The 19996-nt window shown below is 36.3% G+C and overlaps 1 protein-coding gene across 2 annotated transcripts in view; it reads left to right on the top strand.

Annotated features, from left to right (window-relative positions):
• Positions 1 to 19072, top strand: part of LOC140145116 (15-hydroxyprostaglandin dehydrogenase [NAD(+)]-like) — a 41844-nt gene extending 22772 nt beyond the window's left edge. For both annotated transcript variants that reach the window (XM_072166896.1, XM_072166895.1), the window contains exons 2-7: positions 6571 to 6697; positions 11960 to 12066; positions 14485 to 14578; positions 15268 to 15344; positions 15456 to 15610; positions 18219 to 19072. In XM_072166896.1, the coding sequence (XP_072022997.1) occupies positions 6571 to 6697; positions 11960 to 12066; positions 14485 to 14578; positions 15268 to 15344; positions 15456 to 15610; positions 18219 to 18402 (744 nt within the window). In that variant the 3' untranslated portion in view covers positions 18403 to 19072. The remainder of the gene's footprint in view (positions 1 to 6570; positions 6698 to 11959; positions 12067 to 14484; positions 14579 to 15267; positions 15345 to 15455; positions 15611 to 18218) is intronic.
• The last annotated feature ends 924 nt before the right edge of the window (positions 19073 to 19996 follow it).

The following is a 19996-nucleotide window of genomic DNA, read 5'->3' as shown; positions in this document are numbered from 1 at the left end:
CCTTCTTCTTCCGCCGCCCTCTTTTTGCCGCCCTTCTTCTTCCCGCCGCCCCTTCGTTTTGGCCGCCCCTGTTTTGACCCCGGGGGCTGGCGCCCCAACCCCCCCAAATAAATACGCGCATGACGTGTCCCCAAGCTTCCGTCGCCTTATGCTAGCTGAAAGCGAAATGACATTTTGTCAACTTATCTATAGGCCTATACATACAACTAATGCAATATTGGTTGCACTGTTGGTATATAATCTGGCGTTACTACATACATGACATAATACAAATTCTATGGCAAATTATTGAAATTTAAAAGTCCTCGAAGTAAAATTTATAAATCTAATAATAATGCACTCAAAGTGTATGTAGCTGGGATGAAACGCCGACCATCAATAGAGAATTGTGACCTTTCATATTTATTTATTTATTTATTTATTTATCTATTTATTTATTTATTTATTTATTTATTTATTTATTTATTTATTTATTTATTTATTTATTTATTTATTTATTTATTTATTTATTTATTTATTTATTTATTTATTTATTTGTTTATTTATTTATTTTTGTGTATGTTTTTAGGAAAAGCTCACAGGCGATGTTCAGGCCTATAGTAGAAGGGTAAATTGTACGCCTAAGTTTAACACCAATATTTAAAAAAAAATAGTATTACTTGGCAGTCTAGCCTACGGTTTTATGGTATATAGATAACTTTGCTTACAAATACAAACCACTGTATGTCATTCAAAGGAGGACAGTGACGATGATAGTAATGTATGCTATGAATGCTATTTAATAATAATATTGTTTTGGGCGATGAATATGGATAAAAAAATATCCTTGGGCATGTATCCGATTAAATTAGGCTTATCGTATTTTCACTTAAACCATGGTTTTACACTACGGTTAATCTTATAAATATATTATCCTTCCAATAAATATATTATTCAAACATTTAGACTGTCTTCGTAACGTATGACCCTCAAATATTAACCTTTAGCTACAAAGATAAATATTTACTAGATTTATGTGCATTTATTGGTTTGAACCGATATAGCCTGCTTTGTTTATTTGGTGTCGATGCAAGCAAAGGTAATATTAGCAGCCTGTAATGCAGTATATAACGATTTTTCAAGTTTTAAGTCAAAATGCGGTCGAGTTCAAAGTATAATAAAGTTTAATAAATCATATTCCGCTTCACTTATTCGACATTGTGTTTTCTATACATTACCATTTCACCATTAAAAGTTTTGCATGATAAATCACATGTGTTGGTTTGACTACTTTAGGGCCTATATATTGGATTGAATATTGGCAGTATGGACTTGAACTTGAAGACGCTGGTCAATGACTTCACAATCACAATACGGTTTAACGTGGTTGTTTGAAGAGAACACAAGAACAGCTCTCTTTGAATTTGAAATGCAGTCTTCGTAGGATTTTAATTTGATTGGTTTTTTTTTAATTATACCCCTAATCTACCACACTTCTCATTCCAAGTCCTGAAGACTATGTTTTCAATATCTTAGCTGCTATGCTAGTGTTTTCCAAATGGTCTTTTATGCTGATCGTAAACCAGCAAACACAAAACGTTTTCGACATCATCCGCAAAAGGTTATAAAATGTTGTCAGAAAACGTTTAAATGTCGGGTTATATAAAGGGTATAAAAACGTTTAAATAACATTTCAAAAACATTCTTGAAAACTTGATACAAAACATTCTAAACAGGATGTTATTGGGGTTGAAAAAATATTTTGCGAAAAATGACCGACATTTAAATGTTATTAAAAGCTTTTGAAAAGAACATTTTAAGAACATTTCTGTGTTTGCTGGGTTCAAATATTTTAACATAATGTTATTTAAGTATTGACAAAATATTTGGCAAAAACGTTTGCAAAAATAGTTTAAAAGAACATTTTTTGAAAACATTAAAAAAATATTGTTTTAGTGTGTTTCATACAAAACGTTTTAAAACGTTATCATGACCTTTATATAACCCGACATTTTAATGTTATTAAAACGTTTTTACCTAAACCAAAAGTCAAAATATAACTTATTTAAAACGTTTTTAAAACGTTTTTGTGTTTGCTGGGGTAAGCTCCTCTCTCGCAGATTTATTGAGCAAGCTATCTGCTCCACTTGACAGTCAGATCACACACCAGAGTTGATTAAATGTAAGCCCAGAATACATTGCAGCCACTGACAGCATGTTTGAGAAACACATGGTTATTTTCAGAAAACATCACGCTGGGCTCCTGCTGTGCATGGTCAAGGTTGTTATACAACAAGATAAGCAATGTGTCTGCATGCATGCATGTGCAAGAAAACTTTGCTGTTTCCACCTTCTTTTCCCAAGCATTTAAAATATCTAAAATTGTTTTAAAAACACACGATTTTTTAACTTTCTTGGTAGCAATGTATCAACAAACATTACCTGTACCCAATTATAAATTCAAAACATAAAAGTCGTGATGAATATTCCATCAAAACTACTGGTTCTTATTTTGCACATGACTTTGAATGTGAAATGGTGTTGAAATGGCTCCTTTATTACATTGCACCTAATATCATACTGCATGCTGGGATTACATTGAATCAACCTCTGATCACACACTATGTTAGTCATGTTAGTCTGGTACAGTACCCCAATTCGTTGATGGGGACATTTTCGTGTGTTGCTTCTTTGAGTCGACAAAACGATCAAGCAATATTGGCTTTCAATTCCGCCTTTGACGTATTTTCTTCTCTCCAGTACCAAAAACAAGAACCGCAAACCGAAGTTTGAAGACTTCACACAATTATAATCGCTTATGTACCACCACTGGCAAACAGAGGTTTTACAGAGTTCCCTGTTGTAACTATGAGCTGCTGAAATTATTACTTTGACTCCAGACTTTCTATCAATTTTGTTACCTTGAATTCTTGAATTATCATCACTATTTATGGCATATTACATAATATCTAAAAATAGCTTACTACCTCAACAAAACCAACCAGAATCATTCACCTGTGTACATAATTACTGTAATAGCGTCACAACTTATGTGGCAATCATGATCATTCTAGTGGTTAACATTATGTATGATTCTTTCTTTTCTATTTTCTTTCTTTTTCCTTCATTTTATGTAGTGTAAAAATGCCTTTCTTTCTTCATAGTGTAAAAAAATCTTCAAGATACACCGCCTTAGTTAGATGCAACGGGTTATTCTTAGTATAGCTTAATAATTGATAACCAATTAGTGGAGTGGTATATTGCCAACTTTACTTACATATATACAACTGTTCTCTGTCATTCAAAGAGAGACAGTGACGATGACCGAATATTATACTTCAAAATTACAATTATAACCATGTTGAGAGATGATGTGACTCGGGATAAAAGGATCATTTGATGTATCGGACTAAAACAGGTTAATCGCATTCTCACTTAAAGCCGTATTATATTATTTGCTGAGGAGGACGCCCTCACTGATTTTTTTAATTAATTTTTTTACACGATTATATTGTACTTTATTAAACCAATATACCCTGAAAAAATCAAGACTCTAGGTGCTGTAGTTTTGACAAAATCCGAGATTTGAATAAAACGCCGGAATCAGCGGTTTATTATTACGATGGAATTATTAGTCGAACGCATACACGATGTTCATAACACACAGTACGTACACGGCGTGCGCGACGGTGATCTACACAACAAAGGGCCGTACCATAACATGACCGAAGGAGTGGTACGTATTGGCGACATATGCGCTGGTAGTAAATTCCAATTTTCTTTGCTCTGCCGTAGTTGTTCGGCTCAAAAATAAAAGGGGATATATCTGACAGTAAAAACTAACATTTTATGGCAAAGAAATGCTAATCTATTTTGTATGAAAATGTTATAATATGGCTTTAAGAGCAGATAAGGTACTATTGGTCGAAGCAGTCAAAAATATCGTTTTCATTTTGTAAATCAATATATTATTGAAAAATAACACTTTGATGTTTTGCAAAACTTCATTCTACAAACCATAATACTTTCAAACCTTGCTTGATTTATCGCTGTTAATGAGTTGTGTACGTTTATGTAAGTGTTGCAGGTGTTTCAGCCCTCCTACAACATAACTCAAGAACCAAAGGAGTACAAAAGTTAAACTGTGATATTTGAATTCTTTTACGCACTCTCTATGAAATGAGCAATGCGATTTTTGCCAAAGCTGACTACCATTCGCAAGATGCCGTGAACTACCAAATCGCAACAATTATAGTGTCAAACCTTAAATCACGGTTTTGCACTAAAGTTATTCCTATAAACCTTTCCAATCTTTTTTAATTTTTAAATTTTGACTGTCGCTGTCTGTTAACTTATATAGTATGAGATTTGACCCTGGATCATTAACCTTTAGACACAGAGATAAATATTTCAAATTTTGGTGTATTTATTTACTGTATTTATATATGTTTGCATGATGATATCATAATGCAAAACAAACTGTTCTTTATCACACTTATTATTTACTATATTGTAATTGATATTATGAATTGGTTGTTTTATATGCGCAGTAATTTTACCTATATTCATGATATTCATTGCCTTGATACATCGGTTCATATAACAATTAACCATTTAGCATCCAGATAAATATTGATTAAGTAATTAGCTTCATATGAGGAGTTCAACAGAGACAAACGTTTAATTAATCCTTAATTAATTAACTCGCATACTTGATTTACAACTCAGTAATGAGGCAGCACGCTGACAAGATAAGTTACTAGTAGGAAGTCTAAGACCATATTGATAGGGTTATTCACCTTAGATTATTATGAGTTCATAGGGGACAGGCATTTAATTAACCTTTTAATCAATTCGAATACTTGATCTAGAACTCAGTAATGAGGCAGCACGCTGGTAAGATAAGTTACTAGCAGGAAGTTCAGGACCATCTTGGAAAATATTGATAGGGTTATTCACCTTAATAGATGATGAGTTCAAAGGGGATAGGCATTTAATCAACCCTTTAATTAATTCGCATACTTGATCTAGAACTCAGTAATGAGGCAGCACGCTGGCAAGAGAAGTTACTAGTAATAAGTCTAGGACCGTCTTGGAAAATATTGATAGGGTTATTCCCCTATGATGAGTTCATAGGGGACAGGCATTTAATTAACCCTTTAATTAATTAATTAATTAATTAATTAATTAATTCGCATACTTGATAGAACTCAGTAATGACGCTGCACGCTGGTAAACAATGAGAGTTACTAACAGGAGGTCTCGAACAACAAGTGCAACTGAGGTAAACGCTCAGATAAACAATATTCAAAGCACAAACAACAGATATGCGTGTCATCTGTATAATGATTGGATGAATGAGTTTGGTTTGAGTGATCATAGTGGGCTAAGAGTTAAGTTTCATACGTGAAACTTTCTGAAAATAAACACTCATAAAAGAGCATTTCATGGGTGACAAGCCCTTTCCGTTCTCCTAGTGCGCCATCGGTTTACATCTTGGCGTTCTATCATCCCCCTCTCTCCCCCATATTGAGCTTTTTATGAAATTGAGTTTCTAAAGTAGAAGTAGGGTCCAACTCCAATTTTTTACAAAAATGAGTTCGACCCAGCATTTTATTGCCAGTAGACTGTTCTTCCTTGTGTGTGAAAGAAAATCAACTCTCTAAATAGTCTTCCACATACACTTAATCATAGTTTTTATTGAAGAAAGGCCCAACTCCACAAATATTGGGTTAAAGAGGAATTTTGTACATCCATGAAATCTGTTTTTCACTTAAATAAACGTTTTTGCTAACATATTACATGCTTCTACTTGTGCAATTAATGGATAATTACCAAATTTATGTAGCTATAACACACCTGCTTACGGAACTGGCACTTGCAGTACAGTAGTTGTAGAAGGGCCCAACTCCAGCTCGAACTAAGACCGGTACCGTTGCCATGGGAACATCGATACAATTTCGAAAGTATGTAATACTGTATGTTCATGTATTTAATGTCCCCTGAAGATGAAAACATTCTGTCTATAAAACTTGTCCAAATATCAAGTTTTTTTCTTAATATCTCAAAAACAGTTTTGATGGAGTTGGGCCCTTCTTCCACTCAGGTATTCAATTGTTTGTGGGAGCCACTACTCATAAATGACTCCCATTTGCTCCAAACCAGTTCTTTAAGGGGTTACTACACCCCTGTGGTAAATTTAATACTATTTTTGCATTTTTCTCAAAAAATAATAAAACACTGGTAACAAAGGTTATGTATATTATTGGGGCAAGGAATCCAATTACTACACTGAAATTTCAGTGACTCAAGACAAGCGGTTCAGTATATATGATAGGAAATGAGGTACATCGTAGCGGTACCTTATTTCTTATCATAAATAACGAACCGCTTGTTTTGGGTCACTGAAATTCCAGTGTAGTAATTGGATTCCTTGCCCCTATAATATACATAACTTTTGTTACCACTGTGTTATTAGTTTTTGAGAAAAATGCAAAAATAGTCACATATTTATCGAGGGGTGTAGTACCCCCTTAAGACTATTTTCCGAAACCGGCGATTCTTAATATTATTAAACTACACTCCTTCCAGGTTGTGTACCTTGCTGATATAAATGAGGGTGTCTCAAAACAGATCCAGGAAGAACTTCACCAAAAATATGGCGATGGAAAAGTCCGTCTCTTTAAATGTGATGCCTCACGTGCTGAAGAAATGGAAGGTAAGCCTGATGTTCCAATCTAGGAGAAGGAAATCACCTGGTATATGAAGTATGAAAGACTAATTGGACCACGTTCTAACCCACAACCCTGGACAAAAGGGTTGGAATGAAATTCATAACCTCATTAATAAACGCGATGCATGCGATTCAATCACGTTTCTAATTAAATTCGAGCACGGTTTGTTTACAAGTGTCGTGATGATGACTTGGTGAACGCGGCGGTATAACCGGGCGCCTTATTGTTAATTTTGTACCTTCAAACATGCAAACCATCTCAAAAGTTAGGTCTTTATAGTTGGAAACTTTTTTTGGCGAAGGCACCATGTCAACAATTTTTTGCCTTGTAAAAGTACGTATTTTTCGCCATTTGCTGCTATTCCTTTTCTCCGGTCAGCACCACATAGATCGGTCGTCCTTTACGCGCTATTAAGGGCGCACCATTAGATTTCAGGGGGGGCATGGGAGTTTTTTGAAAAAAAAAACTTCGCCCACTAGTGAGACGGAAAAAATTTAAATTAAAATTGAAAAAAAAATACTTCGCCGCGGCAAAAAAAATTGGTGCTCTCGGAGGCAAAAAAAAAAATTTTGCCTGACCCAAACTCCTATGCCCCACCCCCTGAGAATCTAATGGTGCGTCCCTAACCTGTGTAAACCAATCAAGGATCGTAATTGACAGTGACATCAGACGCGATAAATTCTTTTTATCTCTGTCTTTAATTATAGTTATTTGTGAAATCGCGAACGCAAATCGAGGTCATTAATTAAAGGTTAATAACTGCGCATCGGTTATTTGGAGGGCACTGTGAAAAATCTAAACATTTTGCCTTTGGAACCGATGAATATCCCGACGGGCGTTGCACCGAGGGATATTTCGAGGTCCAAAGCAAAATGTTTAGATTTTTCATTCACAATGCCCGACATATGGTAAAAAAAAATGCTTTAAAATCTTCAATAACACCATTCATTTATTTATTTATTTATTTTTTATTTATTTATTTTTTATTTATTTAAGTTGTTATTTTCATTAAAAAACTTCAAGATCTTAAAACCGTTCCAAAACGTAAAAGAGGCATCAACGTTGAAAATGTTTTCCTCGTGTCTTTTTATCATTTTCGCCAGTTAAGGGCTGGCTATTTGAGTCGGAGAGAGGCTTTGTGGACATAAAATATTATAGAGTCCTAGTATTGTTTTAAATTATTTTAAGGAACTTTTTGTGGTGCAAACGTCTAGTACGATGCAACCTCTTTGCTTGCTTGCATTTAACGAGCATAAATCAATCTACTGCACACCATTAAGGTATAGGACATTTTTTTGTTTTTGCCATAGTCCCCGAATGAAATGTATTTAATTATGTTTGTACTCACTCAGGTAGCATTAGTATGTGAATTTTACATCCGAACTAAGTGCTATTCTTTTTTATGGGCCTAAAATGGCCCAAAATGAGGGTTTTTTCAATATTGCCGTCCATTTCTAATCGTCACCCCCATAGACTTTACATGTAAAATAAAAAGGCTCATAAAAATTTAATAGCACCTAGTTCGAACGTAAAATTCACACACAAATGCTTTTTGAGTGATTACAAAGATAATTAAATACTTTTCATGCGGAAGCTATATGGATTTTTTTAATGTATTCCTTGTACAACGAAATTTCACAATAAAATGTCCATTGGAAGCAAAGGTGTGCGGTCGTGATCACGCAAATTTTTTCCGAGAACACTGTGAAATAAAAATCCAAAGTAAATATATGCGTACATCTTTAACAAAAGTAAATTTTTCCAAGTGGCAGCAAGTTTAAAAAATGGTGATGTTATGGTCGCTAAAATGACCCAGGCCAAAGTCGCCTGCTTCCGAGTTCACGCAACAGCAAACACACAAACACACTGTTATATACCAACTTTATTACTATTTATTAATTAGTGCAGTAATCAGTATGGCTGTCAATCAACTACCAAAGCAAATATCATACAAGAATTAAGTAAATTTTCTAAATGGCAGCGAGTTTTAAAAGTGGTGATGTTATGGTCACTAAAATGACCCAGGCCTAAATCGCCTGCTTCCGAGTTCACGCAACAGCAAACACACTGTTCATTATATACCAACTTAATTACTTTTTATTAATTAGTGCAGTATGGCTGTCAATCAACTAACAATGCAATATCACACAAGAATCAATCTTAAAATTACTACAAAGACTATCTTTAGCAATGTTTACGTAACCAAGCCCGGAGATCTTGATCGGTTGACTTTCCTATGAGATTCCCAAGATCCTGTCTATCTAAGGTAAACCCCTGGTTTACCACACTCTCAGTCCAAAGTCCTAATGACTATATTTTCACTATCTAGCTGCTATGCTAGTGTTCTCCAAATGGTCTTCTATGTTTACTATAAGCTACTCTCTCGGAGATCTCTCGAAGCTCTGTGCTTCACTCGACAGACATATTACACACTATGTTAGTCCAGCAAAATGTCACAGTTCGTTGATAGGGATACTTCGGTCTGCCGCTTCTTTGAGTCGACAAAAATGAGCACTATTGGCTCTACTACCGCATTTGTCGTATTTAATTCTCTCCAACAAACACACCCCCTACACCCACACATACACACCCCCACACCCCCACGAGAACAGCGAACCGAAGTTTGAAGACTAATGGTAACTTTGTACCAATACTGGCTAACATATTAAAGTTTCACATAGTTCCCTTTTATAACCCTAGACTGCTGTCTCAATCATTTCCAATACAGGCTTTGTATATCATTTCTCACCATTTCAGAACAATCTTAACTATTTATGCCATAGTACAAGATTTAATCATCCCATAAATGGCATATTGCATTATTTCTAAAAATAGATCATTACATCACCACAAGCCAATCAGACTCATAACTAAATATAGAAAATTACCTCAACACAAATCTGTACCATGATTCTTGGCTAGCGCCAGCACTTACCACTGTGGTAATCATGACCATTTCCATTATGTCCCATACATTTCTACACATTACTACTCTCTAAATGTAAAAGTAGGGATAACCATCAAAATTTCATGTTGCCCCTATTGCTACAAAAGATTGTTTTCTGGATAGAACTCATCAACAGAAGTATTTTGGTGGTTAAATGGTCAAAATCGGTCAAAAACTTTTCGAATTATGAATTTTCAAAGTTTCCCATTCTGACCGGTCATTGAACGAAATAAAATGACAAGGTCCAAAAATAGCAATTGGGAGCAAAATTGGCATAAGCATATATTTACCTTTATATATTTCTTTATTTTAACATATATGCAAACATGAAACAAGCATATTATGAAAGTATCAAAGGGTTTCTTATGAAATGGCACTTTACTAGTCAATGGCATAAATTATTTTTTCAAACCGAGGCATTGAAATCATGCATTTAGAGAACATTTGCCAAAAATCATCCAAGATGGCCGATATGGCACAAAATCAAAATTGCACTAAGTACAGGTGAACTTTTTTTTTTCACAACCAAAAATGTCAATGTTATTGGGTTTAATATGACCAATTAGTAGGTGTATGCAAACAAAATCTTAAGTGTCATTGAAGGTCATTGACTCATTCACAACAATAGAGGTTATCCACTTCACTCATCATGCTCATGTGTGACTTCTAACAAAAGGTGCTGGTTCCGGTAGTATTCTTCATTCAAACCAATTCAATGCATGACCTCGGAGTCACCTGCATGACTTTCGCGGGTTATTTTGAAACAGTTATGGTTGCACATTCAGGTACTTCTTTTGAAAGTTCTAAACAAGGTATAGCCAGCAGCAAGTTGTAGATGGTATAGGCCTAAATATAAGAAAACGTTTAGGGTTGAAATCAGGTGAAAAATACATCAAATGAGCACGAAACTTCACAGTTATGTTCAGAAAGGTGTCTTCTTAGCATGATTCAAAAGGAGTATGAAAATTCCAAAGGGAAGTTGGTGATTTAATTTGTAACTCGAGATCTACTTGTTCATTTTTTTTCTTCTTTTTACAGAGGGTATGATAGAGGTATTACTGACAACTCTGCCAAATTACAGCTCAGTAGGCCACGTTTTTCACCTGAAATTATTGACATGAATATTTTGTGCCATTCTTGAGCAGTGCTGAACTCAGCCACTGGCAATTAAACGCACTGTGGCGATGGACCAATTTTGACTCGCACTTACAGAAAAATGAAATCAGTTGTGTTGCTGTAATTTGCAAGATAGTTACAAAATATAATTGGCAGTCACTTCTCCAATTTTTACAGAAAAATATTGAAAAATAAAAGAATGAGATCAATTTAGAAATGTCTGTGCAAGCAGTGCACAGTTGAGCTCCCTGCATGTCTATGGGAGCGTTCTAATCAAGTTGATGGTTCATTGGTCATCCCTAGTAAAAGAGTGAAAAACCACTCTGAATTTCTGAATGAATTTAAGTTAGCTCTAATAGAGTGTGTTTTAGCTCTAAAAGAATGAAAACAGTACATATATTTCGCTCGCGATTTCGAGTGAGCCTCACTCGCTCACAGAATAGCTCAAAATCTCGCTCTTTCTTGGAGTGAACTGTCAGCCAATCAGAAGCGCCGAAAATCCGCCGATATTTGTTGAACTTGTGTAACAAGATGGCGAACAGTGTGTGAATGAATGGCGAAAAGAAAGCGGATTTGATGAAGAAATAAACAGCATACTCAATAGTGATTCATTTATGTGTAGGTCATAACTCGTAGCAAGTATACACTTGGTCTGGAGACAACGGCGGCAGTAAGCTTAAGTCATATATGTCTACATGTGTGCAGTTTGTTACCGGCCCAGTTGCCGGTATACATGTACGCATATGTTAGGTTACACCGCTTCACGCTTCTCCAGACTGTGGTCTGTAAACATGGTAAATGCCAAGTGTTATGTCCTACACCTAAGTGTACTCACCATTTGAACGGTTTGACCTATTAGCTTCACTAAATTCATAGTTTTTCATCATTCATCCCACACTGAATTCGACACATTGTGTATGTGCTTATGCTTTAGACCAGTTCAACATTTCTAGATCGGGCCCTACCCTAGCCTGGGGCCTAGCCTTACAACAATTTGCATAGATTTTAATAACTATTATGGAATATTTTTGGGGCATATCAAGACACAGTAGAAAACATTTTTCAATCTTGGCCCACTTTTACCTTTTGAAAAGTTTTTTGGCAGATGTAAATCGCCTCTTTCCCTTCAGTTGCCTTTCTTACAACCGCTTGAATTCTTTTTATTTTATTTTATTTTCTTTAGCCTGTTTTAAGGAGATCAAGTCATCTTGTGGCGCCCTCCACATCGTCTGCAACAATGCTGGTATATACAATGAAGTAAACTGGCAACGAATGTTGGAAATAAATTTGGTATGTAACTTTGTTTATCTTACGTTTTCATTGATTAATTTATCCTTTAAATATTATCATTATTTTGAAGTATTGTTTTTGGAGTATTGCAACATCGATAAATAAAGAGGAATATGGCAACCTGTAAGTTAAACATTAACCAATATCTTGTCGATTTCACATTATGTACTTTTTTTTTTTTTTTTTTAACAAGTTATCACACTTTGAATTTGTATCCAAACGCATCACAAACACTTATATCCGTCCTGAATACACCTTTATTTCTAATTGACATTTTATTGTGAAATTTCATTGTACAAGGAATACATTAAAACATTCCACATAGCCCCGCATGAAAAGTATTTAATTACCTTTGTAATCACTCAAAAAGCATTTTGTGTGAATTTTACATCCGAACTAGGTGTTATTGAATTTGATGAGCCTTTTTATTTTACATGTAAATTCTATGGAGGTGACGATTAGAAATTTTGGGCCATGTTAGACACTAAAATGCCCATAAAAAAAAGAATAGCACTTAGTTCGGATGTAAAATTCACACACAATGCTACCTGAGTGAGTACAAACATAATTAAATACATTTCATTCGGGGCTATAGCAAAAACAAAAAAATGCCCTATACCTTAATGGTTATGGAACTCTAAATACTACCGTTTAGCCAAGCGCCATAAGCTAAACGTGGTGTTTATGATGGGGGTGTAAGTGTTTATGATGTCTTTGGCTACAAATTTAAAGTATGACAACTTGTAAAACAACGAGGCGGTGTTAATTTTTGTTTTGGATTTGTGATAGGAGAATAGGTTTCAAATTGTGAAAATATACATGTAGATAGTATTATGAATCTAAATTGGGGAATTAGACCAAGGGGAAAGCAGAGCGAGGTACCAGATTTGGAGTCCCAAGGGATGAAGGAATGGCCGAGAACGGGAATGACTATCACGAAATGAACCAGATGAAACAGAAATTAAGTTTAACAATTTATTAGGAATTTACATCATCAGACAAACTGATCAAGTCTTACCAGAGTTACATCGCATCATAATAAGTATAATTGAATATGATTCACATGCAAGACATGATGACAATATAATCGCCAACATGTTGACCAATCTAACTAAACATCATGAGCCAAGCCTGGGCACGTCTGTCTCGGTTGTAGGGTTAACAAGGAGTGAAGTCTTTATCAACGCGGAAACAAAACATCGCTTCAGTCAGTGCAATTGATGCACGTATATAAAAACGTTCACTTGATGAATGGTTATCATGGCTTACTGCGCTATGATCAATAATCAATTATCGAATGAATTATCGTCACAACAATAGTAATAACAATAAACGCTTTAACGTGTTTAAAAGGTGTTACAGATAGGGATTTATACGCTAAGAATGGGTCATAAATTTTAGATGATTTGCTACAATAAACATAGTTCGATGTTTACCCACTGCACTACCCACGGCACATCTGTTCCAAGCTTTACGAAATCCCCCTCCCGAACTCCACACTTTGCAGTCATTCTTTTGCGCATTATGTTCCCTATTTCGGACAATGGCGGAGGCCCAATGTTGTAACCTTTTCCCAAAGCTCCAAGATGATATGAAATATATTATAGTAGCTCCGTTATCACAGATCAGTGGCATTATCTGATCCGAGGATATGGTCAAACCACACCACAGTGGGTAATGTTAAGTAGTCATCATAATCGCAGATTGCATAATAAGAGATGACTAGAGGGTTGTTTATTGGACAAAGATGCGATGTTAAGTGCCTAATTTCACCCTTCTTAAGATGAGCACTCCTGATATAGTTTTCTATTGGAAGATGACAAAATTGGACAAATCACCTTGTTGCAGTCTAACTAACAAACAAATAAAATCAGCTTGTACTTAAGCTTATGAATAACATTTCATTTACTGGTTATATTGTTGTAACTTATCAGTGTACTCCACTTGCGTTTTTATAAATATGCACGTGACTCATGGGCACGACATACCAAGACTAGCACGCGTGACTAAATCCTCATGCATTGACCACTATACAGAAAAGGATAGGAACTCTGTAGATAAATATCTAAATAGTAATTGACTAGCAAATGTATTACCCATGGGGGATTCCGAATTTGTAATGTTATCAAAAACAACATTTTGAAAGTCGACGACGGAAAAAAATATTCAACGACGGAAACGTTTACAATATAATCACAAAGTTGAACAAAATAGACAATTTTGCTGCACAGTAGTCCCATGTTGTTCCGCCTTTGCATTCGAGTGTATAGGAATACAACCCGCTGTGTAGAAGGTCACTTCGAAACTTACAAGCAGTTATGGTAGCGCGGAGGTGGTCACGTGCGTATTTATAAAAGCGCCTTTATAAATATAACCGAAGTACACTGCTTATAGCATATTATTCATTTTGCCTCACAGAATGGTGTTGTTATTGGCACTAAGCTGGCGGTGGAATACATGGACGGCGAATCGGCAGGCGGTGGTGTCATCATCAACGTAGCGTCAGTTGCTGGTAAGATAAAAATGAAAATTAATATGTTGCTGAAAAGTTTGATGGTGGTCAGAGATGGTGAGTGGTGGTAGTTAGGTGGTCAGAGATGGTGACGACGACGATGATGATGACAATGTTTACGACGATGATGATAAAGAAGTTGTTGACGAAGATGGACGATATAGAAGAAGATGATAAAGAAGATGATGATGATGACGACGACGATGACGTCGATGATGATGATGATGATGATGATGATGATGATGATGATGATGATGATGATGATGATGATGATGATGATGATGATGATAATAATGATGATGACAATCAATCAATCAGTCTTTTTTTCATTCAAAATACAACAATACAATAACAGCTAAACAACACACATTTGAATGAGGAGATGCTCAGAAGGCCAAAAAGGCCTGAACAAGCACCCCCTTAACCTTAGCCTAAGTTTCTTAATTTGCCTAATAAAATACAATTACATACATACAAACACCCCCCCCCCCCCACGATGATGATGATGATGATGATGATGATGATGATGATGATGATGATGATGATGATGATGATGATGATGATGATGATGATGATGATGATGATGATGATGATGATGATGATGATGATGATGATGATGATGATGATGATGATGATGACGACGACGACGATGATGATGGTGTAACACTGTCGTTTATATCCGTTTTTAGGTCTTGCACTAATACCATTCGGTGGCCTCTATTCGACTTCCAAATACGCTGTAATTGGGTTCACAAGGATGACAGCGGTATGTACCGTGAAAGATTTTCCTTTTTATTTCTGCTTCTACATCTCCTTCTGCTCCTCCATAAGTTCTTAACATTGCCTCTAATATTTTCTTTACATATGTTTCCTTTAGAACTTTGACCCATTAGTGGTAAAGAAGAAACTCCGAGTGAATGTGCTGTGTCCGCCTTGCACTGATACACCGCTTGTTAATGGTGGACTTGTACCGGAACCACGATATCAAAAGGGTTGTGACGATCTTTTCGGGGGTTTGAGACCTTACATGACGTAAGTATACATGCACAGACCAAAAGTATTCAACATCCCCAAATTAGTTTCATCTAAATATGAGTTAACACTGAATCTGCTTCTATCGAATACCCGGGTCGAATACGTTATGTAAGGTCATGTCAACGTGTACACGATTACATTGTGTAATGTAATATGTCCTGCAGGTTCTTTCAAAGCCTTTTTGAAGTATGGTGGGCACAAAAGGAGAGGGCGTACTTTGGTTTAAGTAAACTTTTATCAGCTGAGAAAGCATAAAGTTTTACTCAAACCAAAGTACGCCCTCTCCTTTTGTGCTCGCCATACTTCAAAAAGGCTTATTCATAAGTGGGGGTCAAAGGGTGCGAAAGTGTGTTCCATTTCGTGATAAAAAATAACTCAGGGTATTGGTCCAGAGAATAACCAAGTAGCGACAGGAGGGGTTACAGAAGTGGTGGTCAGACGAAAATCACATGGACATCAGACTAAAGATTGCGGGACTAAAAAGACTAAAAGATTACAAGAAAATGTCACGAGAATACAGATAATGTATACAGACTTTTATTCCTGAATGTGTCAAAATCATAATGTGTTGTTTGCTCACAACAACGCCGTCAATAATTTGTCTTCAATTTATTATTAGCACTTTGGTAACGCCCAGTGGTGTACTAAAATACCCCATAAAAGTGCTTTAATATCTGGGTATCCCCCAGATTTATTTAACCTTGTTCACCAATTGAAATATATATTCATAGCGATGGCGTGATTCATTAATGTATAAACTGTGCGTGTCATTATTCATTTTGATTTATACGTCTTATTTATACGATAAGCGAACTGATACACGCATTGGCGCTGGAATGAAATGGCGAGTTTCTTTGTTTTACCTTATTTGTTGGGCTCGAAATTAAAATTGAAATTGAGAGTGAAAACTAAAATCGGGCATTGTTGTCTGAGATCTTTTTGCGATAGTCACGTGGCCTTGTTTGTCCTCAATCAAGAGCTTTTTGCACTTCCGTTTTGTCCAGATGAACAAAATGTTGAAAATTAATTGTTTATTGTATTATGTGGCAAGTATTACTTTTCGCTGCCACCGGTGTAATTTAAGATAATAAATAGAGAGATTGCGATGTTCCATACGCGGCACGTGTGTTTATACGCACGTTTATACGCACGTTTATTTTAAACATTTATTGGATGTGTATAGTCAACCAACGATTTTGGATAGAGCATTCGCCCCTCTTGCGGCCAAATGTTTGTAATCAAAATCTGGTAAACGCTGGACGGCGTAAACTTGTTTTGTGTATGTTGATAACGAAAAGTTGGCTTCATTTGATTTTAGAACAGGCTTAGCATGCCCCTTAAAATTGATAGTTTTTCAGTGCTTCCCGAATATTATTATTACAAAAAAAACACCCTAATATTTCTGTAGATTGAGGATCAGGAACGCTACATGCATATTACATGACTTTATTTTCAAAATGGTACTTTTTCGTCGTAACGCCGTAAAAATGTAAATTTCAACTCCGACCGTGCGTTTGCAAGCCACGTTAGTATCAAAAAGGCACCTCGCAATGTCATTTTGAAACGGCTGATTTAACATGCATTTCAATGGATAATCTGTACGAATTAACTGCGCGTGTAAATGTAGACCCTCCCTCGGGTCCATGGAGAACGACTGGTAATGTAGATTACATAGCATTAAAAAATCAACCCAATACATGGACCCTCCCAGTCTGTAAGCAATTTGCCTTCCACTTCCCATCATTTTGTGGGAGTTCAATTTTACTGACCCTGGGTCAGGCGCACTTTCTACATACCACGTCCATGTTCTCACTACATTAACGTTTGTGTAAGCGACTAAAACAACGATATTGTATCCGACCAATCAACGCAGCTTGGCAGCTTGGGGATATTTGAAGAGTCTTCCCCAGCTAAATAATGCGCAAACATTTGCCAACCGCACGCGATAATATACGCAATATGGACAATAGGCCTAAGTCCGAGTCGAGTGGTTGCCTTTTATTATTGCGCGTACCATGGGTCTATCAGACGCGTGTCAGTTGAGCTCAATACCTCTTAGTTCTTGACAAGTGTCCCATCCGATCTTGCGTCACATCCCGCGGCATAGCTTGAATTGAAACTGGGGCGGGGCTTTCGTAATTGACATCGGAATCACCGTGCTTCGTTGAACGATTATTTGGAAGGGAGATCTCTAACAGATTGGACCAGTCTCGGAATCAGCGCTCAATGGACTTTCGCGTTCACTTATAATACGAGTATATTTCTATATTGCTGCATGGTTGACTGTGTGTGTGTAACCAGTGGCGTCGATTTTTGGATGAAGAGGAATGGGTTTTTGGCATTGAAGAAAATAAAGGGGGGGGACTTTGGCATTTTTTTTCATAGGGCATTATGTAATTATTTATTGTTACATTATCCAGAGATGGAACCGAACCGAGACTGGGGGCCAGTCTTTAAAACTGGCTAAATACGCGACCTCGTTTCGATACAGGAGAGTAGTTTTGAATAGATCGACGGGGGTACGATCAAGGCGTTTGGCGGAAATCGTAATCTCTCTATTGTAATATTCTTACGGCCACCTTAAATATGTTGTATTTGATTACAGAGCAGATGATTTGGTGAAGCATTGGGTGAAGCTAATTGAGGAACCACACAATGGGCAGGCGATGTTCGTGCAAGATGCTGATACATCTCATCTTATCGAAGATCAGACGCAGACGTTTCGAGAAACCTTCAAACTAAACGATATGTTTACGGATTTGGTCAAGGGAGTTGCAGACAGCATGTAACAAATCTACACGCACAAAAGCTGTCTAATGTTATGTGTACCTAGTGGAGTTGTTTATTTTAACAGGGTTCCCAAACGATACTTACAAGAGTATAATGATATGGTAGTGGGACTTTTGGGACAGCCTGTATAATGTGCGATCTATATTATGAAGCGTTTTTTGCTCCGAAAGGTTTTTGTTCCAAAAGTAATGTATTCCGAACTGTCTTTTATCCTGACGGTCATTTCTCCAATGGGTCTTTTTATCCGACAGGTTCCTACTCCGATTATTTTTTGAACGGTCAATGATCCAAAAATAAGAAATGCGTTTTTTATTCAAAAGGGTCGTTTTTCCAAAAATATCATTTAGACGGGATGTTTGCTTTCGGAGTAATGATTTGTATACATGTTCGGACTAGCATGACTAATGTCCCTTTGGAAAAATTATTACATTTCGGAGTAATGCTTCCATTTTCTGACCAATACTCCGGCGGAATAAAACCTTTTGGTGTAACGAACTTTCGGAAAATATTATCTTTCTAAACAATAACCAGTAGTAATGGCCGACAATACCCATCCGTAGGTAAACGTTTAGCACCCTCTTAAAAACCACATAAGTCCCATAAAAAATGTATTAATTAAAAAAAATAAAAGGCCTATATAATTCGGACAGACGCACGATGTTTGAGGAATTTTCTCTTCACAAAGTAACCTACCTCTACATTTTTGTATGAATACAGGGTTCACAACATACATTATTACTCGGACTAGCTTACTGAAGGAGTGAATCAACTCAAGACTCAAGTAGTAGCGTAGAGCGATTTCTCCAAATTTTCCGTTTTACATAGTAACGTATAAGTTTAGCTATATCTAATAATAGTTATACCGTTTAAAATAGTGGAGATATACCGACTCAGTTATTAGGTAGCATCATCCTTCAAACATGTTTTTTCTCGTAAAAGTAATCTGTCATTCACGAACGCCACTATGTGTTGCGACCGACGAAATAATAGGCAAAACAATTGCGCTATTCCATGAAAGGTTTGTTTTGTTTATATAACTACATTGCGGCAAATAAAAATGTACCAGCTATGTTCATCTCTGTATATCCTACACAAAGGCAAAATGTCATAATTGGAACCTGCAGCCAATAGCTGCATCTTTTTAATAGCTCCAATTTAAGACCTTATTCATTAAAATCTTTTAAGAAATACATGACGATCCAAAAGCCCAAGTAAGATGCAACTTACATAGTTGCACTTTGCTCCATTGCATGCCCTATTGATTTGTACACAAAGCGTTCTCGAACGAGATAACTACAATGCTGGCCAAAATGTGTTGGGACACATATGGAAAACGTACACTTAATTAAGACCTTATTTCCGCAATTTGTAACGTGATTATATGGGGTTTCTTTGGTGTCAAGCCTAATACACCATTCCTCCCCTTCCCCACCAATCAATGTTGGGTGTCACTAGGCGCGCGTGACCAAAAAAGTAGGTTTAAACTTTGACCGAGGTAGTGGGGGGCTTATTTACATAACCCTAGCAAAACCGTCCCAACACTTACGGCCAGTATTGTAGCTCCGTGCTTCCATTGATTAGCACGTCAAAACT

Source organism: Amphiura filiformis, unplaced genomic scaffold (assembly GCF_039555335.1).
Source record: "Amphiura filiformis unplaced genomic scaffold, Afil_fr2py scaffold_139, whole genome shotgun sequence".
NCBI lineage: Eukaryota > Metazoa > Echinodermata > Ophiuroidea > Amphilepidida > Amphiuridae > Amphiura > Amphiura filiformis.
This window is presented reverse-complemented; position numbering and strand designations above follow the sequence as displayed.